The 22,455-nt window shown below is 41.9% G+C and overlaps 1 protein-coding gene across 6 annotated transcripts in view; it reads left to right on the top strand.

Annotated features, from left to right (window-relative positions):
- MLLT10 (MLLT10 histone lysine methyltransferase DOT1L cofactor) overlaps window positions 1–22,455 on the top strand; it is a 129,674-nt gene that overhangs the window by 6,689 nt on the left and 100,530 nt on the right. Inside the window, exons 1-4 of one of the 6 annotated variants that reach the window (XM_040549822.1) lie at window positions 2,316–2,523; window positions 3,065–3,233; window positions 6,939–7,018; window positions 21,546–21,600. In XM_040549822.1, coding sequence (XP_040405756.1) covers window positions 2,344–2,523; window positions 3,065–3,233; window positions 6,939–7,018; window positions 21,546–21,600 — 484 coding nt within the window. In that variant the 5' untranslated portion in view covers window positions 2,316–2,343. Of the gene's footprint in view, window positions 1–2,315; window positions 2,524–3,064; window positions 3,234–6,938; window positions 7,019–21,545; window positions 21,601–22,455 lie in introns of those variants that run through there. The other 5 variants (XM_040549816.1, XM_040549815.1, XM_040549817.1 and 2 more) reach the window with 5 other exon arrangements.

Below are 22,455 nucleotides of genomic sequence, written 5' to 3'. Positions count from 1 at the left end.
TACAAAAAAATGTTTTATTAAACAATTGAATGTATTAGGCTTGACTGAATTTTGACCAAAGCAAAATTTCAGGATGTTCACTACTGAGCTGGTGTTACATGGTGTGAGATTAGAGTATTTTTATTTGAAAACCACACAGTAGGTTTATCATGAATATGTTCTTGTTGCCTCGGTGTGGCTTTAATCAAGTCGTTGCAAAGTGATTAATTTTTTCTTTGGTGATGTTTCTTTATAAAATTTAAAATTGAGCTTCAGAATTGCTAACATGAAAAAAAAAAAGACCTGGGAATCGTACTAGTTGCTTTTCAAAGAAGATATTGCACGAAGACCTTCTCAATGAATTAAAAAAAAAAAAGCTATGAAAAAAATTTACAATTGTTTGTTACAATACAAGCTTACTATATGTATAAATTCATCCAACAAATTAAAATATACTTAATATATTTTCATTTTAAAAGGATATTTATTTTAATTTACCTGTCAGGGAAATAAAGGACAGATTTGCTGCTGTACCATGATTTTTTTTTTCTTGTCAGGGTTAACAGAATCATTGAGAATGCTTTTTAAATTAGATGTCATTTTCTTGACAAGAATGAAGAAGGGCTGGGACACTGTATCTATCAGCTCCAAATAATTTGCGTTTTTTAAAACACTAGGATATATTAATTGCTTTATTTCCTTACAAAGTAATTGCTTGCACCTGCAATTTTCAGGGTATTCTTAACAAGCTTTAAAAGTAATAAAAATAGTGTTGTAAGTATGTTTTATCATATAAATAGTTTATGTTCAAATTTGTATTCTTCACTGTTGAGATAGAACATTCTAGTGTGGGGTAGGGTTGTTTTGAGAGCAATAACTGAATTATTTTATACAAACTGAAACATACTAAGTTCCAATCCCCCCCATTTATATATCTTTTACACGTGCCTTAAAAATTTCTAAACTGCCAGAGATATTAGAAAGTACATTTACAGAGAAATGGTTAGAATGTGTCCAAAATGGCTGTTATTCACGTTCGGTTGGGCCCTTCATATAGGAAGCTACCTCCATCATTTCTTTTTTCCCTTGCCCTCCGTTCTTCTCCTAGCTATATAATTTCACTCAAAACTTTCAGGGAGAGAAAAGAGCTTGACCTAAGATACCCTGCATACAAACTTGCAGACTAAGATGTCTCTAGAGGGTAGAGAGTTGTGCACATCCCATCTCTCCCTTACACATAGTTTTTCTTCGTACTCCGGTACACAAGTGCAGATGTTTTATTAGTTAACAATGTAGAAAATAGAACTAGCCCTGCATGTATATATAGAGGTCTAGGTAGCCACATGTCCAGGAACGTAGATAATTCAGTAGTGATTTGCACAGATACTGCATCAACTATGCCGGCCTTGCAAAATCATCACCAAAAATATACAGTCCACGCACAAATTCTGCTTGTCCGCCTTTTAGCATGGTAAGATAAATCGCTGATATCTTCCTTGCCCAACACTAAATAAATGAATAAATAAATAAATAAATAAAATACTGGCCCCGGGGCAAGCGAGTGAGCAGAATTTTGCAAGGCTGCATTTAATTTCTGCGTGCTCCTAACAATCGCCACAATTAGTTCCTTCTGCTATAGGCATACCTGCTTACAATGGAGAATCGAATGGCTTGAGATTTTCCTCTCTGCTGACCACCTCAGCTCTGCCAGATTTGCTTTTTTTTTTTTATTATTATTCTTTAATTAAAAGAGACAACAGAATTAGAATTGTTTTATGTAAAATGAATAAACAAACAAACAACCCGACGCCCCCAAACAAGCACGAAATCCACGCCAGCTTCCAGAGAGGAGTGTCCACCTCCGAGTGGGAGCAGGGAACAGCTGGGTTTGAGAGTTGTTTGCTTTTGTGTGTGCCTGCGGCCTCCCCGCTTTCCCCGCTCGTGTGCCTGCCCTCCCACATCACTTTCACTGCTGTGGCGGGGGTGGCCACGCGTTGCTGCGTCCACGCAGGTTTTTTCTGGGGGGAGGAAGAAGAGCGGGATTTAATAATGCGTTACCTCTGCAGCCCCATCGAAGGGAAAACGAGCAGAGCAGTGGAAGTTGAGGCGAGGGGCAGGGGGAGCGCAGCAACGGCGAGGGCGCGTGAGTCCTGCAGGCCCGCCGAGGGGACATAAACAGGACGATAAAAGTTGGCAGCGGGAACGCATTAGCCCTGCGAGCCACGTCGGGGGGAAAATAAACAAGACAGTAAAAAAACGATTTCTGCGGGCTGCGGTGGAGGGGAGGGCGGGAATGGGGGCGAGTCCTCCAGTCCTCCTGAAGGGGGCATGAGCAGAGTGACATCGCGGGTGGGAGCGGGGCGCATGTCTGCCACCTCCCCCAGCCCACACGGCGGGGAGGGGGGCAGCAACAGGCCCGGGCTAGGCAGGGCAGGGCGGGCGGCTCCGCACGGGCCGTCCCGAGCCGCGCCGAGGGGTTGCGGGGCCCGGCCCGGCGGCGCCGCCATGGCTCGCCCGGGGGACGCCGAGTGGCAGCACGCCGAGGTGGGTGGACGAGCCGGGGCGTGCGGGTGGGCGGGGGGGGGGGACGCGGGCGGGCCGTGCCGGGCCGTGCCGGGCCGGGCCGTGCCGTGCCGGGCCGTCAGGTGGCCGGGCGGGCCCCGTGGGGCCGCCGTGTGCGCGGCGGTCGGAGCCGGTGGGGGGCGGCGGTGAGGGGCCGAGAGGGCCGCGCCCGTGCCGCGGGCCGCCCGGCAGCCATCGGCCGGGAGGAGGCCCGCAGGCCCGGGCCTTCCCCGCAGGGCCCCGCACTGCGCCTGCGCCGCGGCCCTGCCCGCCCGCCCGCCCGCTCCGCAGCGCGCCGCCGCCGCCTCCGGGCTGCCCCTCGCCGCCCGCCGCCGCCTGACGCAGCCCGGCCGGGGGCGAGCGGAGGCCGTGAGGCGGCGGTCATGGGCCCCGCGTCCCCGCCGTGGAGGCGGCGGCGGCGGCTGAGCGACTGAGGGGAGGCGGCGCCGGGGGAGAGGGGGTTGGTTAGGCAGGGGGCGAAGCGCGTGTGCGGGGTGCTGACGGCGGTGTGTTTGACCCGCAGATGGTCTCCAGCGAGCCCCTGCTGCTGCCGGTGTCACTGGAGGGCGAGTTCTCCAGTAGCATGAAGGAGATGATCGGCGGGTGCTGCGTGTGCTCCGACGAGAGGGGCTGGGCCGAGAACCCGCTCGTCTACTGCGACGGGCACGGCTGCAATGTCGCAGTGCATCAAGGTGAGTGAGTGGAGGCAGGCCGCCGGGGTGGGTGCCTCCGGCCTCGCTCCTTCCTTCCTTCCTCACGCTCCCGGCCCTCTCCCCTCGGGCCTAGTTCCCTCCCAGCTCCCCCTTTCCCCTTCTTTCACCCCTCTCTACACCCCCGAGGCCCTTCTTGGCACCCACGGAGCCCCTTTGGCCCTCTCTAGGGCCGCGTGCTCTCCGGGCTAACCCGTCCTGTCATCCCGTGGCCTTCCAGCCTGCCTGGCTTTTCCCTCATGAGAGACTTCCTACGCTGTGACTTCCTGTATTATGACTACTAGAAAGGAAGAGCGGGACTTCCATTTTTCTCCCTCTTCCTCCCCTTGTACCTTTTCTGTGTTTATTATGCTTCCTCCTTTGCACCCGGTTAACAACCCCAGCTACAAGAAGTCCAAAGACTTCAGAAAATTCCTTTTTTGCAGAACTTCCTGCTAATCTCTGTTCTGGCAGTTCTTGCTGTATTTCTTCCTTCCTGCGCTCAATTCCTGTCGTCCCTGCCTTTTCCAAGTTAGAAAAAATTACTCGAGGGGCAGCCAGTAGGTGAGGAGGGTGTAGGACCGGGAGGCAGCAGCGTGTAGGGAAGACTTAGCTGTCATGTGCTCGCTTCCCCTGCCTGCCTTTCCTTGAATGTCATTTGGCTGCTGGTGCCTGGTAGATGAGGAGACTTCCTGTTGTGGTTCTGCAGGAGGAGGGTGCCGCTCCGAACGGCTGATGAGGGATTTGTTTGGATTAGTAGAGGCTGGTTGGTTGGTTTCCAGCTCAGCTCAAGAGCTGGCATGTTCCCTGTATGTGTGATTGTTTTGTTTCTGTCAGTGGGTTGACCCTTCTTTTGAGAACAGAGGGAGGGACTGGATTCTGCTGCTTACATTGTAAGAAAGGAAGTTGCGATGACTTTTGCTTTATGCGTAGCAGAAACAAGGAATAAAATGGTAGCTTCTCCGTATCAACTCCCAAGCAGTCATATGAACTCTGTGGTTGGTTCTTTGACTCCTTCTAGATGGTGAACAAATTGGAGGAGAGGTAAAATCCTAAATCCAGTTTATTAGTCTGAATGGCTAGTGCACGTGAAAATACTTTTAATGTCTCTCTCATACTTGGTCTTACAATATACGTTTTGGTGAAGATGACATGGCACATGTTTTTTACACATATATGCTCGTTTGTAAACCGAGAAGTACTAATAATTCAAGGAGATGTGCAGAAGAATTCAGTTATTGGTGATGCTGGAGTTAGGGCAGAGAGGAGCTGAGAAGATCTGTGAAATTAGCCTGGTTTTGAGTTAGTATTGTATTGTCTTAAGAGCTGAATAACGTTAACCAGCAAGTTATCTCTGCTTTTATGGAACCCTAGGATCGTGAAAAAGAACACTAAAACACGAGTACTTCCAGAAGTCATACCTGAGCCACCTATTATTTTTGCATTATCCTCGGCATCTTCCTTTGCATCTAGAGCCTCACTAATGGTTTCAGTGAACAAATTTGATGATAGCAGCAGTTGGGTGCTCGCATACTCATGGAGCTGAAATAGTGGTAACAAGAGAAGTCTGTTTTGGGAAGTATTGCTCATATAGGGAGAGAATTAAGGAAGTTGGATACAAGAATATTGCACTTTTGTAAGTTCAGGTCCAAATCTGAATTTGAATATGGAAGTGTGCAAAGTACTGCTTCTAAATCCAGATGCTGTTGTAGAGGCCTTAAGAGAAAGAAAACTGTATGTCTTGTCTTACTGTGTCGGTAATGTTTTACATCTTGAATTTCATGTGTCACTGAAGATGGTAGAAGAAACATGTCCACTCTAAATTCACTTGTTGCAGCCTTTCTGTATTCAAAGTAGTTATTGTCAAGATTAAAGCTGGTAGTCCTCCTTTGAAATTCAGGCATAAGTATTCTCCACAAGACTTTCTGAACTGATTTTTTTTAATTATTATTTTCAGTTAGTTCAGAGGAATCGCTTTTTCCAGCATTAAGTCATTGGCAAGTTGTGGAGTACAATGTTCATTAATGTGTTTAAAGAAGCTTTGCACAGTAGTACAAGTATTAAACCAAAGGAAGTCATGGAACTCAGTAAACAATATCAGAGCACAAACCTTTGGTGGGTGTTTTTTTAGGCTCTATATATTCTCTGTTCCATTTGCAGATAAAAGAGTACCTCACCCTTGGTCTTTGCCCAACTTGTGTTGCCTTTGGATCTAATTGCCAGCTCTGTCTCTGAGTCGCATTCTGAAATTAGTTTCTCATTCTGCCCTGTCTTCTGGTAATTTAAATGTGTGATTGCACATTTAAAGTCTCCCACTTAATTTCTGGAGGAATTCAGAATTCCCCCCTTCCCATCTGTTGCTAATAGAAACGCAACTAAAACAAGATGTTTTCTCTCACGTTAAAGAACTTCATTGTACAGTGGAAAGGGGTTATCAAGATGGTTTGGTCTGTCAGTACTTGGATAACGTATTTGAAAATCTGACAACTGCTCTTAATATGACTGCATGTATGCATATAATAGGAAATAATTTCATTGATGTTTCCTTGTAGAAGGAAAGGTGCGTTGGCCAGATGTTTTATATACTACTACTGCATTGCTTGTTCTTTTCTTTACTTTTTTTGGTATAGGCTAGCACAAAACCAACAATATTTTGGGATATCTACTAGAAGATACCAATATAGTCTCAGATTTTCTCAGAACTTTTAACTTACTAGATCTGTTTTTTTTTTTTTTTGTAGTTATACACTTTAACCAATTTTTTATTTAAATAAAATATAGTCATTGGTAATTGAGATACTAAAAACATAATGACAGATTCAGGATTATTTTTGAGGAAAATTTTTGGCTTTGTTAATTGTTATTAGTCATTAAACCCATGAGGGTATAAGAACACAAGTGCTATGAGCAAATCTTAACATTTTTTTACTCCATCAGCCATTCTTAAAGTTTCAAACTGTGTTTCAAAGATAAACAGTATTGCCGAATTGATAAACTCGGTTGAATTTCGTATCAAACTCCTGTTTTTACGTACTGTGAAGACATTTCTCTTGCAGAGAAATTTGCATGTCTCAAATCTCTCTCCTAAGGGTTGATGTTGTAGCCTAGTTATATGTAATCAGTGTTAACCCTGATGCTGAGTTTACTTTTTATTTAAAGCTTCATGTGAATTTTCAGGGCAAACCCTCTCCAACTTTTAATCTTGGTTAAGTTTATTATGGATTCCCTACTTAAATATGAGTATGAAAACTTGATTGTAACTAAGCAGATGAATGAATGTGTTATGACAAACTCCAATGTGTTAGTTGCTTTTACTTTTCTGTTTAAAAAAAAAACACAAACAAAAGAAAACACAAAACTTTACTACAAATGGCTGATGTTTGTTGCTGTAAAGTGTTTTACCTGTTTGGCAGGTAAATAAATAGCAAAACATATATAAAACCTTACTGCTTTTGAATGATTATATTACTCTTCAGCCTACCTAATATTTTTATTATTTAATCATAACTAATATTTTGCATAAATTGAAGTGGAAGGTTGTACTTTATTTCTAGTACCATCATGGTAGGATATCATGTGTGATGCATAGATGTGAACTTGACTTATTAATGTGAGATCTATTAATATGAATGTTACAAAAAAGCTTAGTATTAGTTGTACTGTAGTGCTGCTTACATTTGCTGAAATATTGTATCTTGTTCAAAACAGCTTGCTATGGAATTGTTCAAGTACCCACTGGACCTTGGTTTTGCAGAAAGTGTGAATCTCAGGAAAGAGCAGCCAGAGTGGTATGTGCTTTGTTTTCTAAGTAATGCTGGTTATAATGACTGTGTGGATGTTTGCCCAAGTATCCCAGTAATAGTAGAAAACAGCTTAGTTTCCTGTCATAATTCCATCTAGATGCTATTCAAAAAGACCTTTTTTTTTTTGAGTGGAACTATTTAACTAAGTATTCTGACAGATATTTTTCTCAAACAACTGTTTCAAAGAGTATTTTCTTACCTATGGTGTGGGTTTTGTGTATTTTTGTCTGTTTAATACTCTTATAATTAGACACGGGGAGGAAATAGAACTCTTGTCCAATTTTCTTTTACAACAACTTCAGATTGCTAATTGAAAGATTCAGTCTAGGAACACTTAATCGATAGGGGTGTTCTTAATTGCAGAATCTAATGCTTACTTTGAATTGACCGTTGTCGTGTGATACTTCTAATCAAGGAAACATTTTCTTCCTGTTTTCCTATTTACTTATTTATTAATGGTAAGTAGCGGGGATTCAGATAATCCTTCTGAGCAAAAGAAACCCCAATTTTTCTTGATTACATGCAGTTCTACTGTTTTTTTTTTAACTTGTATTTTATGAGCGTAAGCTGCATGATATCAGGCATTCTTAGAAAAAGAGAATCATGCTTGTCACTATTACTCTTTTTTTGTTGTTTGTTTGTCTTCCAGCAAAAGATGAAATGAGTTTCTTTAGAAAGACTAAGCTGTTGTTTTACCTCTGAAAACAAAATTTTCATAAAAAAAATAGGAAAGAAGATGGTGCAGCATCTTGGGGCAGTGTAAATTATTTTTGACTTTCATATCTAAAGACAAATGAAGAGCCCAACACCAAATTTTTAGTTATATCAGTGACTGGCAGCGTGTTTACGTGAGCTTTTTGCTGTACCGATTTCCATTTCTAATATAAAGTACTATAAAAATGGTAGGATGACCTCCCAGGTTGTGAATTTTTGGCACAGGGCTGAAGGATCTCTCTCGTTCCTCTACTTTTTTCCCAGCTCATGATTTATGTTTTCATAATGCATTAGAAACCTAGCCTTTTTTACTTGTTCCAGAGCAGATCTGTTGTTGGGAGTAAGAACAAATTGGAGTCAATGTGCTCTCCAAATATTTGTCAACAGAAAATCAAAACCACTACCCTTTCTAAGGAAAGGTCACTTCTTTCTTTTCATGGGAAGATCATCAACAATGTAAGGTTTTAGGAGGAAGGTTTTTTAATGTTGCTGAATTTGATATATGTAGTTTGACAACAAAGGAAAAATTGTAGAAGAAAAAAGATTGTCAAAGGAGGATTTTTCTGGTTCGTGATAGGGAATTCTTATCAGGACTTAGGATATAGCTGTTCCTGGCTTCACCTCACACAAGTTATGAAGGAGAACTGCACTGCCTTCTAAAATAAACAGTGTATCACTGCATTTCTGATAATTTCTTGAGTTTACCAAGGAGAATAGCTTTGACAGGTGTTAACACTGCTTCCTGAAATTAGTGAAGAATAGCGATCAACTTAACTCAAGTTCTCTGCCCAGCGTATTCTATTCTTGTTTCCACCTAGTAAGACATCTATTTATGGTATAGTTCAAGAACTTGGTTACTGATTTTTTTTTTTAAAGAAGCAAAAAGTCTTTCCTTCTATTTGTAATACAAATGAGTTCTTAAATGACCCCATGAGGTAGAACAGATTGGTAGTAGCTGAAGTCTTAACAACTGCACGCATGTTAGTGAGTTACAAACGTGGTGGCTGTCTCTGAGGTGTCTTGAAGAAGCCCTTAACATACAGAAACTGGCGATCTGATTCCAGTGGGAAAGCTGGAACTTTATTGTAATCAGTTTATCAGATGCACAAGTTGTACCACACTTAGACAAGCAACCCATCGATCCAATCATCAGTACAGGAGGCTGAAGCTTAGTTTTTCTGGTAGCACTTTTGTCTAGAAACAAAACCAGAATTAAATGAATTGCATCACATTGAACATGCACATGCTTCTACTTACTTTTAATCTTCAAAAACACCTGCAAAGTCTTGCGCTCAAAGTGAATTTTTCCATGCTGATGTGCTCAGAATATTTTTGTTTTGTTAGTTATTTTTAAATGGCAGTTACTGGGCAAATAAATCCATCGGATGAGAGACAAAGGTTCGATGCTTGCACTAAAGTTAGCCTTGGTTTAGTCACTGAATGAAACAGGCTAGGTCAGGAGCATGTGACTCAAGTAGGTGGATCACCGGAGAACTTCATGTAACAGCAGATCAGAAGTCAGCCTCCCAGATATTTTTAGTTGTTACTCTCTGCTGTTCTGTTCTCTTTGGCGTCCTGAAGCTAAGCTGGTGCACGCTGCTGGTCAGTGGAGCTGTGGCTGATCTGTAGGCCATGCAAGCCTCCTGGCTGATTGGCTTCTGCAGTTTTGGTAGTGAGGTAGTAGCCAGCATGGGTTTTGAATGGTGAGCTACTAGTTGGAAAGCATAGTTCTGTGCCTGACAAGCCAGACTGTGTCACAGCTCTAGTGGGGTCATATTTTTGCGTGTGTGTGAGGAACTGATTTTTGTAAATGTGAACTGTTTGGTAAAGGGATGCTTTGAGGTGTCTAGTAATTATTTGACTTAAAAATCATAGTCTTGCATGTGTAGTGCATAACAAATAGAAGGATGTAATCTGAATATGCGTTTTCTTAAATTGCTGTGTTTTTTGTTTGTTTTTTAATTCTTGTTTTAAAAAAAATCTTAATTTTCCCTAAGTTAGCTAGTTTATCTTGGATGTCTCATGGTGAGCATGGAACATAAATCTCTTCAAAATGGGGGGTAACAGCACTGAGCTCTGCTGGTGTCAGCATTAGCTGTTACAACACTGCATAGTGGGGGCCTTTTGATGTCTTCAGATGCACCTGAACTTCTGAATCAAAAAACTGGGGTGATACGTGTTGATGTAGGAAAAAATAATATTAGGGTCCACGTGAGGATGTATATGTATGAAGTAGTATGTTACAGGCTTTGGGAAGTTGAATGTTGTGTGTATGTTGCTCAGACCTGACAGTACTGCTATTCAGTATCCTAAAGAAGCTAAATTTAGGAATTGTAGCACCACTGTTGTTCAGAAAACCTTTTTTCCCCCATCATCCTGTTTTGAGCAAAGCATTTTTCTTGATGATCTTTTAAGAATGATTTAATTACAGTATTCAGTGGGATATAAATAGACAGTGTGTTTGTTTTACTACAAGCTACTCTTCCTCATGCTTGTCATGAGGGAGCTGGAGTAATCCATGTGATTGAGATACCAGGCAGCACAGAGACATCTGACACTCGCAGTTAGTTTCTGTCCGGTCAGGCTTATTAGCTGCACGGATCCTTGTGAATCCAACATGAATCAGAGAGACAGAGAGATCTCAGTAAAACTTCCTCAGAAGTCTGGAGTTCAGCACCACCTCCAGCACAGCTCAGCTTGTACGTGGGAGGTCAGATTGCTTACGGCACTGCACGTGAGTTAACGTGACGTTGGTCTGGCTCACTGGACTATGCATATTACGAGCATGGTGTTGGGTCTGGAAGGAAGGTTGGTGGAAATTGCTCAGACTTGGTAAAGATAGCGTTTTTTCCACTTAGCATCTCTGTGTTGTTCTTTTTTGATGGCTTGTGAAGTTGAGCGCAGTACTGGCCTAGAACCGAATCCTCACGTTGCGTGACACTACAGCTGGCCTAGTGAGCCACCTGGATTTTGGTCCTGGGAATGCGGTATGGGAGCTGTGACTCCCTGGGGAGCTGGCCACGTTTGAGTATTGCTCATCTGGAGCTCAGATGCGTCTAGGGTTACTGCAGTCCCTGCACTCGCACGTGTATTCCTTAAAATTTGGTGCAGAGACAGAAAGGCTGCGTGCAGAGGCAGTGTAGGTCATACCATATTTAATAGTTAAGGAGTCTGAGCTGGGGAAACACAGCTGTACTGTTTACCTCCAAAGCCAGTTCAGGTACGTTGTGCTGCTGTAGTCAGAGGTTTCTGCTACTAAATCCTGCCAGACCTGAGCTGTGCCTGCATCTGCTACACAGATGATCCGCAGTCAGAATGCTTGAGGATAATTTTTTGTAAATCTGTAATATAACAATGGTTGTAGCTTTCCTCTCCAGATTCCCCCCTTATTTTTTTTTTAAGTTTTCATCACCTGCGTCCACAAGTTTGTTATTGAAGAACTGCTCATGTCAGAGTTGTATGATGTATCCATAGTTCAGCCCCACTTCCCCCAGCATTTATATAATATAAAATAACCATGCTTGTAGTATTGCTTGCATTTTGCCTAGGCAGGAAGAGGCAAAGGAGGAGGAAATAGGAATGCAGACTTTGGATATGTGAATAGGTTTGTGATCAGAGTTCTGACAGCTCTGGCTCAACAGGTTGCCTCCAGGGGAATGGGTTCTCTGTGTCTGCACTTAGAGTCAGTTTTGGTGTGGTTATTAAACCTGTATCTGAAAACTAAAATGCACGTTGGTAAATACGGTCTCAATAGAGGGGAACTGAATTTTGGAAGAAGAAAATGGATAGTAATAACTTGCTGCTTTCTTTCTTCCTTCACTTTCAAATATTGTCCAAATAGCTCACTTCAGGATTAATTTACTATGTGTTCTCTTTGAAGATACCTCTTGAAATAATTCTTAAAGAAATTCTGAAATGAATACGTATGTGTATCCATAATTTTCTTTAGAGGACATCTTTTATAAGAATATCGTTACAATTACTTTCAAGAGTACTGTAGTAGTAGAAAAGTTGCTTTAGAAAAAACAGAAAAAAATACATTTATTTGTATTAAATAGATTTATTTGAAATAATTTTATTTCTACACAACAGTGGAATAGTAATCTTCTAAATAAGAGAAGTGACTGTAAAATACAAATTGCCAGGAGATTTTTTTTTTTATAATTACGGGAAACTGCTATTTATTAATGATATCCCCATGCTTCCCCTTCCTTCCTGCCACCCCAAAAGAAGAAAAACAGCCCTGCCTTGTCTTCTATGAATGGCTGTGCAGTCTAGAAGTCAGTGAATGTTTGTTCGTAGCTGGCTAACTGGAATAAAAGGTCTGTCTGAAGATACGTAGGCATATCATGTGAAACTTCTGCTTTCAGTCTGCAATCCTGTGGACTGAGAGATGTGTGGTTTTTGTCTGGTAGACCAGTGACTGCTGTTCGCTTTGCATTTCCTGAGTAGGAGAAAATCATTTTTCACGTTCAGATGATTTTTGTGTAAGTAATGATGGTAGACCTTTAACTTCATTGCACTGTGACTCAAAAGATGACTGAATTGGTTGGGGTCGTCCAGTAGCTGGTCAGCAGCTGGTAGTACAGGTGGCAGAAGGTGCTACAGAAATGGAATATAGTTTCTGTGTGCTTCCCACTAACTGGTGAGCTGAACCTTGTGCACTGTCTTGTGTGCTGCGCATGTAGAAACGAGAATATTACTGGGATTTCTGTTTGTGCTGCATTTTTCGTGCTCCATTTTTCTCTGCTAGTATGCATACGTGCTACTTGGTTACTAAATAAACAGCTAAGTTCATCAACTTATTTGAAGGAGAAATTCTGCTTTTTTTTGGCTTTGGTTAGTTGCAGTTTACCAAAATGAGCACCTTACTTCTACAGTACTTTGTACTTACGTTAAGCTAAACATGGATATGTATGCTGTTCAGGCTTAAAAGAAACGTAGTGTAAAGGCAGTATTACACAGTGTTACAGCTGTGTTATATTACAGAAGGACACTCAAGCAAACTGTCTCATACTCTGTCCTTCAGCTCTTGGTTTAGTTGGGATACTTTTAGCCTGGTAGCAAAAGCTGGGGTGACTGGTTGGAAGTCCAGCCAAACGTGATGGGTCTCTCTCCTGGCTTTCCGATGCTTTCCATTGAAGATAAGTGTGTTAATTTTAAATTTTGTGTACGCTTATAGTTGGATGCCTGCAGCGTGTCAGGACTTGCTGGTCTTAAATCTGTAGTGGGAAGTTCGTGGCTTTGCACTTGTGAAGTTGGAGCAGTGTGTCATCACTGCTGTTGGACTGCTCTGCATGTTACCGCCTTTCTTCTCGTTACCTTACGTGTGCCGAGTGAAAGTACGCCTACATGTCCCCTGTAGTACGTACTGCCGGGATGGCCTTGGAAGAATGCTGATTTGCATGTTGAGTGCCTCTAATCTTCTTGTCATATTCTGTAAATTTATTGCCTGTACTAGATGTTTTTGACAGAGCTAACTGAATCTGCATATATCTTTAGCTGATGCCTTGATAAAGAGAACTAGGTCGAGCCTCTGTAATTTATCCAGGTATAAAGCCCAAAATGCTTCAGGTAGTCAGTCTGTTTTTCTTTTACCTGTCAACTGTCTGCTTAAAAAAAAAAAAGTTCTCTCCTCCTGGGACAGATGACTGAATAGAGATGGGGCAGAGATTTGGCAAATTTGTCAGCATCAAGAAATGATTATTTGAAGAGGGAGATGACTTAATTTCTTAAGTTGTCAAGTTGCAGAACATAGCACTTTGGAAGAGAAGTACTGACAGCATGCGTTCGTTTGCTCTATTAGTGGTGTCAGCCAGTTGGGGATTCGGGAATGCTCTCCCCATGGTGGCAGAAGATCTTTTGATTTCTGTTGGTTCTTTACTGCGGCTTATAAGTACTGGAGCCTAGCATAAATCGTAGGTTAGAAATGCTGCAACTTCAGTAGTTTTGCTTCTTTTTGGGTTTCTTGTTTGGAAAAATTGTGCAGCAGAAGTCAGCAAGTAGCTAACTACAGATAATTGTTACAAGCTGCTGTTTGTAGAGCCATTTGGATCAAAATACGGAAGGTGAGCATTTTGTGTATTTACGAATAAGGTCATAATTCCAAAATACTACTGATAAGGTATCTTGCTAGCAAGCTGTAGTTTAGGAACTGATAAATAAGGAAATGTGGATTTGATAACATAGCAGTCAGATACTTTACATGGATATTCTAGATATTGTGTGTTATGTAGATAACACTATAGGCTATCTGGTATCTAGATAGCAGTATTGGCTGGGCTCTATATTCCAACAGAAGCTTTTAGAAAAGAAGTTATGTATAATTAGTCCTTTTTGCTCTATTGAACAAGTGAAAAATGGAAATTGCGACTTTGGTAAGGAATAATAGGCAAGGGCTTGAAAAATCAGAATTAATCTCTAATGGGAGGTTTCAAAGTATCTAACTGGTTTAAGGAAAAATCAAATAAAATATTAGTAACGTATCAGAGTAAAAGGATTTGATATGAACAGGTAGCCTGAGTTTGGTGTGAATGAAGGGTCAGTAATTTCAGTAGCCCCTGGGAATGCTTGTGAATTTTGAGGGATTTTCTGGAGGTTTCAAGGGCTGCAAAGTTGATCTTCTCTGGCTAGTCCTTCTATGTTGGCAGTATCGGTTTTGCGTCACACGAGATAGTTTGAGGAGGTGAATGGAAAAATGAAATGTCACTGGGTTCTGAGGGCTGGGGTAAGTTATTGCCAGCAGATGTAGACATGGTCAGTCTGGTGTACATCCTGTTGCTGGGTCTGTTTTTGTACGAACCGCCTGTGAATTCTCATCTCTTGATAGAATATATGCCAAGATCTAAATTTCCAGTATATTGGTGTGTCCCACTCTGCAATTTTTTGTTGTTGTCTGTTGTTCAATGATTATATTTTTATGTAAGTCTTTTCAGAGTATGATGTCTGTATATAGGGGAAGCCATGTTTACATTGGCTGTTCAGTCCCGTGTCTGCCTGAATCTAACAACCTAATCACTAAAAGTACCCCCAAACTTTTTTTTTAATAGGTAGAATCTACAGTTTTTCTTACGTCCATTGTTTTCATTTCAATGCATTTTTAATACCATTTTTTTCTGTCAAAGAAATGGGCCAAAACATTAGGGAGAGGGGGGATGTAGAAATAAAAGCATAAAAGGAAGTTGAGAAAATGTAAGGCTTCTTCCTCTGGAGAGGAAGAGATACTAATTTCATACCATTTAGGGGAGAAGGAAAATACACAGCAAAAATGTTTCTGGCTTAGAAGATAATTTTTCATCAAAAAAAGGGAATGAAGGAATTCAACTTCAGTTACATGTGGGTAGAATTAATGTAGCAGCATTGGCAAGCCTCAAACTTCAGATAGGATGTATGATTAACTTTGTAGCCAGAAAAGTTTTCTAGATACTACTTTTTTTTTCAGAATTTTAATTTTTTTGGCAAAAAAAAATGGGTATGCGTCTGCCAGCACCATATTGGTATACATTAACTGCAGGGACTACCCATGTGGATGTCTTTACCCTTCTAAACCAGTTTCTTAACCCGTATTTAGATGCTCTCTATTACCTCAAGTAGCAGTGTCTAATACTAAATAGCATATTCAAGGCCTGAAGGGTTGGGAAAGATCCTCTTATGCATGATGAAGAGTATCAGAGATGACTTCTGTGTTTTCTCCTTCTAACGCCCTTGGGCTGAGACAAAATGGGATGGACTACTGGAGGTGCTAGGTTAAGCTGCACCACAGAACTCGGGGAATGAGTACCTGGACACAATCAGCTGTGCTGGAGGCCCCCACAGCTACTGATAAGTGGGAGACTGAGGTTGCTGAGGGCATCGGGGGCTGCCAGTTAGAAAGCCCCTGATTAGAAACTTAACTTTCTGATCGGCTGCTTTGGTTTACCTTTGTAAGTCCATTCCTGTGCTTTGGGGGAGTGTCTTGAGTTAGCACAGTTAGGTACAGGTGGGAATACCCAGCGATTTAAAATAGATGGATTTTGAAGCAGATTCAGAAGTAAAGCATAAAAAATGGTTTCTGCCTGGCAGCTGTCTCCTAGGCTAAGTTTAAGAAAGTCATGAGTTTGTGCGTGCAGGGTCTGTTTTCACTAAAAACGCGAACTAAAACTTGCATCAAAAGCAAATGGACTTAAAGTCAGCTGAGTAATGATTAACAGGAGCGGCAGAATAAAATGGTTTGTATGTCAAGTTTTAACTCCTGTCAAGGAAAGGATTGATGTGATTAAACGCAAGGTTTCAAGAACTGGGATACCGATTTGGTGTAATGCTATTTAGCAGTGTATTTCATAAGGCATTGTGTTGGAACTTTAAGGGTCATGTGTTGCAGTCTCTTTAAAAGGTTTCCTTTCAGTTAAATCTTGTTTGTCATTGTCAAGCACTGTAAAACAGTAATTCTGTCATCAAAACATCCTTGGGATGAAAACTATCCTAGAAACATAGCTGTCGTGCTGGGTACAGTACAGCTTGGGATGGAAAATAAGCTTGTAAGCAGTCTACACACATGGCTGATGCCTGTTCAAAAACTTGGAATATACGAGTGTCAGGGAAAAACCAATTGCCTAAGAAATGTGTCTGTATTACTATGGGGTGGCTGAATTCTCGTCCTGCTCCCTATGGGCGTTCCTGTTAGGTTCTTTATCTGGTGGAGGTGGTCATATGGCCGTATGGAGAGATGGCTCGGAGAAGTGGTCTGGCTGAAAACTGGGGGGGGGAGAAGGGAGGAGTATTTTATTTTTAGCTTGCCGATCAGCATTTCCATATGGTCAAATGATTGCTCTTCCCAGAGCAAGGGAGGCGGTAGAAAGTACACAGCAGGAGATGGCCAGTGATCTTCTGGCAGCAGTCAGCAATTATGTTAGCTTCCAGTGAGGCTGAATTAAAGTCAGCTGGAACTGCAGCCTCAATTCTCAGCTAGCAGCTAGGAACCGTGGTCTCTTTGAGCTGCTGTAGATGTTTTTGGGTTATTTAGGTTAACAGGTCACATTGAGACACCCTATTTATTGCATCACTGTAACGCAGGGAGTCAGGCCTGCAGGACTTGGCTTGCTTGGACAGTCATTACGCAGGTGAATGGCTCCATTGGCCCAACTCGGATCACAGCTCAGCAAAGAACTTGCATAAGGATTTTTCAGGTTCTGTTTTCTTATAACAGGGTACAGTCTAAAATGGATCTCTCCAAATTACGAAACTTGCTCCAAATTTGGAGAACCCTGAGGGGAGAACAAGGCTGTATTCCTAAGACTCTTCTTGTCTTCCCTCCTGCTTGTATAGTCTTGTTCTTATTTACCTACCCTACCTACTGCATAAGCGTCTCTTTCTCTTCATTTCAACATGAATAATCTCGGCTGTTGGATTAAATCAGTTTCTCTGTCTTTTCTCCTTTTCTAATTGAAAAATCCGTGGAGATAGATTAACCAAAAAGGCTTAATAAGAAAGGCCAATAATCCAGTAATTAGACTTGTGTAATATCTACTGCTGGTTTAGTTAGTTGTTAATCCTGGTTAAAATGAAAAGGTGCATTTATCTAAAACTGGGGAGAAAACTTGGGGCCCTGATGTGGTAGAGCCAAATTGTAATGTATATTATAATTCAGTATAGGAAGATGAGTTTATTTAACTCTTGCTTTGCTTGTCTTATTTTGGTCTTTCAGTCTTTAGTGGATGCCTTCATTCTTTATTCTTTTAATTTTACTGTTTTTTTTCTTGATTACTTTTACTTTTTTAATAAAGAAAAAAAAATTATTCCCCTTCTCCATGGGCCTTCCATGATTTTCAGCACTTTAGGTTTCTGCTGGGTGACTTTTGAGATTGAACCCCACAGGAGTCAGTGGGTTTTTCTTCAGATCCAGACAGTGTCAGTTCATCTGGGTGCTAAGGTTACAGGGCTAGTCTTCCTTCGCTCAATTAACTTGCTATTTATGTGGTTCTGAAGAGAGATGTGACAGTTGCACTGTCAGACAGTTCCAGATACAGATCTTGGAGACTGGTTTCACTTTACTCCTCTACAGGAGACCTCGCAGTCCCAAGCAATTCCTACTGTGAGTTCACCTGAGTTATGCTTGGACAGAAGCTTTATCCATGAACTTAGTCTGTTCTACCAAAGCCTTGCAAAAATGAGACGTCCACGTTACATTCTGTGAGCCAGTATTGGAATTTTTTCCACACTCCTCCCTCAGATTTAATTCGTCTGTGCCTGCAGCACCACATGTGCTCATCACGTGCTCGCGCCCTTCCACGCTACAGGATCAGTGCCCTTCCACACGGCAAAGGATGTGGTTATTCCCTTGGATCGCAGTCAGCCTTCTTGGGATTTACACGCGCACTGTCTCACCTGATGTTGTTTATCTAAGCAGTTGATAGGAGTTTGCCCTGCTCTTGCTGGACACGAACGTGCCATGTTCATTTTACGTGTCGTGTCGTCCCTCCCTTCCCCCCCTCCCAGTTTATTTAGTAGATTCACAGAATGTTTTTGAATGCTTAGACAGTAAATCTCCAAATCCTCTGCCATGGCTAAGACTTATGGCCTACAGCTGGAGAAGAGAGCCCAGGCCTTGTCTGCATGTGAATATTACCGATCATCCAACCATCCCTACAGAACCCTTTGTTCAACTGTTGCACAGATAGAAGCTTTGTTCCCCCGTATGAGTTATATGGGGTATGGCATTTAGCAGAGGGGTTCAGCTGTTGTTCACTTAAATGCTAAGGTTTGTCCATAAATTAACTGGAAGAAGGAGATGCTGCTTGGACGTTCAGATAAGGAATTACAAGTAACTGGACTTGTGGGGTACGTGTATATGGATGCTGCTTTATTTCCTTTCTCCTGCAGAATCTTTTATAACAACATGCATTTAAGCGTTTTGAAAGTACACGAGTTTTTTGTCACTTTACAAATTCTCAGCTGAAACTAATCACTTTTCTAAAGTGATACATTGCGGTAAGATTTTTAGAGCTAGTAATAAAATGTTAGTTCAAATATAATGCAAAAATCATCCGCTACCTTAGTTATTTGCCTCGAATAGGCAGGGATGAAGCACATCACGTCCGCGTGGCAAAACTACTGGCTTTACTGGGTGGTGCCTGTTGAAAACGGGGAGAGCAGAACAGGTAGCAGGAGCTGAGTGTGTGTAGGCGGGGAACGAGTTAGATGCATAACCCAGAGGGAAAAGGGCCAAGGGTCACTGTGGTACCTTAGACTACTATGACGTTACTCTGCTGCAGGTTGTAGCCAGGACTCACAGCACTTGAGGTGCTGCCTATCTTCAGTTCCAGGTATCTCTGCAGGGGTCCCCAGCTCCATGAGAGCTGAGTGCAGGCGTACAGCTCCGTGCCCGTGAGAAGATGCTCTGCAGAGCTCCCAAAGCTCAAATTTTCTTCTGTTGTCAAAGCTCCCTCCTCCACTGCAGTTTTTTGTCTCATATCTTAAATCTTCTCTGTGCAGCTGGGGCTGTAGAGGAGTAATGAGGGGAGGCCTAATGGACCTGAGCCCTTTTGGGGTAGGAGACAAAAATAAATCAGCTTGAAACTGAGCTCTGAAGAGACTGAATGGAGCAGGCTCAACTCTTGTGCATAAAGGATTGGTTCAGTTCCTTGTCACTCGGTGTCCTGTGATTATTTCTAATTTTTCATTCTGCAGTGAAGTTTGCTCGAGCCGTTCGTTTGTTCCTTACTTATTAATGCTGCAGCTCCCTGCCTTCGGTTTTGCCGGCATAGCTGATTGTTGGGTTGGGCTGTAAATTCCGTCAGAGATAGGACCTGGATTAAAAGTGTTAAAGAGGAATGGGTTACTTCACTCCATTCCGCTGGTTTAAGTGGCAGCCTTACAGATGGTTGGGTTAGCAGCTGTGGGGGTGGTGGAAGGAGAAATTAACCAGGGAGTGGTGAAGTGAAGGAGAGGAGAACCTCCTAAACTGGTTTTGCCACTAGTGAAAATGTATGACAAACTTCCACAGGCTTGCAGAGGTGGGGCAAGACTGTGTTAACAGTTTCCCTTGTCTCTGTGCTAGATACATCAGCTCAGCTCACCGGCCTTAGGCTGCCAGCTCACGGCTTTGGGGTGGGAACAGGCTACTGCACGGGCACTGTCACTATACACCAGGCAGAGAATCTGATCCGGTGTATGGGGAATTCATTAAAGTTAACCTGCTGTTACCGAGTGTCTCTCAGCTGCTTGCATTTAGTGTTTGGAGAGCTGAAGATACAGCCCGAGTACTGGATGTGTAAGGTTTTGTTTGAAATGAACCGATAGTTCATTTCAGTTGCAAGAGAGTCCTGACTTGGATAAAAAAGCCTTGACTTGAAAAGATAATGGTATAGTGCTCTGAGTCTGCAGGCAGTGAGAAAATGGTTCAGAAGTTTTCAAACACTTTGACCTCTAAATTTCACTGTAGGCTTAATTCTGCCTTGTAATGTTGTTGTAATGTTGCTTATCATTTTATTGGGTCAATGTGAGGGAGGGATAAGCGAAGCAAGAGACAAAAAGCAGGAATCCCGCGGATTCTCTTTTTCTTCTGTGCATATGTCTATACCAATGTATTCAGCAAAAATAATTCACAAACTTTTCTATTCTACCCTTCATGAAAGCCTCTTTGCTGCTAATAACAGTTTTGTTATAGGTTAGGAGGAATAGGTAGTCCTGAAGGTACTCTTCATGCGTATGAGTTTCAGGAATGGAATTTCTCATTCCTCCAGTAAGTTGGGGCAGTCTGTTTCGGAGGCACTTGGAGCATCGTAGGCTCCCTTATCTGTTGACTTGCCAGTTGGCTGATAATGGAGAATTGTGCTGCTCAGGGAGCACAGGGATCTGTACTGATGCCCGATGTCCCTCTCCGTTTGAAGGATGCAGTATTAAGTTTGCATCTGAAGAGCTGACTGTTCCTCAGTTTCTTAAAAAAAAAAAACACTTGTTAGATTGGCGTGCTTGGAGTTGTCTCTCATTTGGGAATACGTAAAGGCTGTAATGATGTCTGGGTGTAGGTTCTTGTAGCGGTGTTCCTTTGCCCATCGTTTGGACCAGTTGAATGTGTATCAAACCTGTTCCATTTCTGTCATCTCTGAACTGATTTGGAATTGATTCCTGCTTCTCTGGGACACTTAGAGATAAGCTTGGTATTAGGAAGTTGATAGAAGCAGCTGTAGCAGAAAGATTGTGCTGTTGTTATCCTGGTGTGTGTCAGAAGAATAGGATGTCAAACTGCATGTTTCAAGACGTGCAGTCTTTGGGAGTTTCAGGGATGAGTCAACTTTTGACCTCCTTTTCATGAACTAGAAAACAAAATTGTTTTTGTTTTGTCAGAATAAGTGAGAGTCATCGGGGACTGTGAAGCCAGCTGTAGTATGTGCACTTGTACTAATTATATCCGTGGCACGGCTTTGTGATTGACCATCCTGGTGAATAGAGAGATCCCAGGAGAGAGCAGTACAGTAGGGAGTCTTTGGACTGGGCCCAAGTTCTTATCGAGGGAGTCTACCCCATGCTGGTGTTCTTGGAGACTTGTCTCCAGAATGCCAGGGTGTGGAATCCAGGAATTAAAACTTGGAGGTAGAACCGTGAATAGCTTAAACACATCGGGGTTTTAAGATCTGAAGGAGAAGGCTTCGTGACAGACTAATATTAATACTCGAGTAAGGGTTAAGGGAAAATTACCCATTCGCTTTTAAAGAATGGTTACTTTTTTAATGACACCTAACGGATTTGATTTGTGTGGTTTCTTTTGTAATGCTTCTATGATCATTCCATTTTTTTATTTTATTTTTGCTTTTTTTCCTAGAGATGTGAATTATGCCCTCATAAGGATGGTGCTTTAAAGAGAACAGATAATGGGGGTAAGTTTTATTCTTATTTTTTTTGTGAAGTCTCTTATTTTATGTGAGGGAAATAAGACTGTGCAAAGAATATGCAGGGATTCTAAAAACAAATGAAAACGAGCAATTGGTTTATCACACTGGCTGGTTTGGAAAGAGAACTATTTTACAGTAACCTTTAGTTGTCCAGCTTAGGATGAATTTCTTTGAGAACATAGATCATTATTCTTAATTTTACTTTTACATAAAAGTTACACAAAAGAGAAACTGCATTTTAACACAAGATTTTATGGGGGAAATGGATACATTTTGTGGATTTAGTTGGAGTTTCAACACTTACAGAAGCTGTTCGTGGGGGAAAGTGGATTTTTGTCTAGCCCTGACTGAATGCACTGGTGCATTTTCAAAGGATAGCTCTTTCATGCTTGGTTTACCGATAGGTTGTGTAACAAAGAAGTTAGAGCTGAAAAGTAGTGGTTACCTGTCCCTTGCATCTTTCTAATTGTGTCATTCAGGGTATCATCAATTCTGCATCTGCTGAGTAGAACTGCTAAAAGAAGTCTCCACTAAATATTCTGGCTTGGTTAGATTTTTGCTAATAGCCGGGTGGTGTAAATGAAATCTTTCAATTAACTTACCAGTCACTTCTGGAATGCCTTTCTCTGTCTTCACGAGATGCTTCTAAATTGTTGTGCATCCCCTATTTATAAATAATCTAGTCATTTTGTTACTGAGGTCTTTCTCATGTGAGAGGAGAAAGGATGATCAGGATTCTGGATTTCATTTGGACAGGCTGTGTTAATTGTGTTCTGGAGATTTTATGCTGCATACATAGTATTCTACCTAATTTTTTTAACCTTCAGCTTAGTTGCAGTT

This window comes from Cygnus olor, chromosome 2, assembly GCF_009769625.2.
Source record: "Cygnus olor isolate bCygOlo1 chromosome 2, bCygOlo1.pri.v2, whole genome shotgun sequence".
Lineage (NCBI taxonomy): Eukaryota > Metazoa > Chordata > Aves > Anseriformes > Anatidae > Cygnus > Cygnus olor.
Note: the sequence above shows the minus strand (reverse complement) of the source record. Positions and strands in the feature narration are given on the sequence as shown.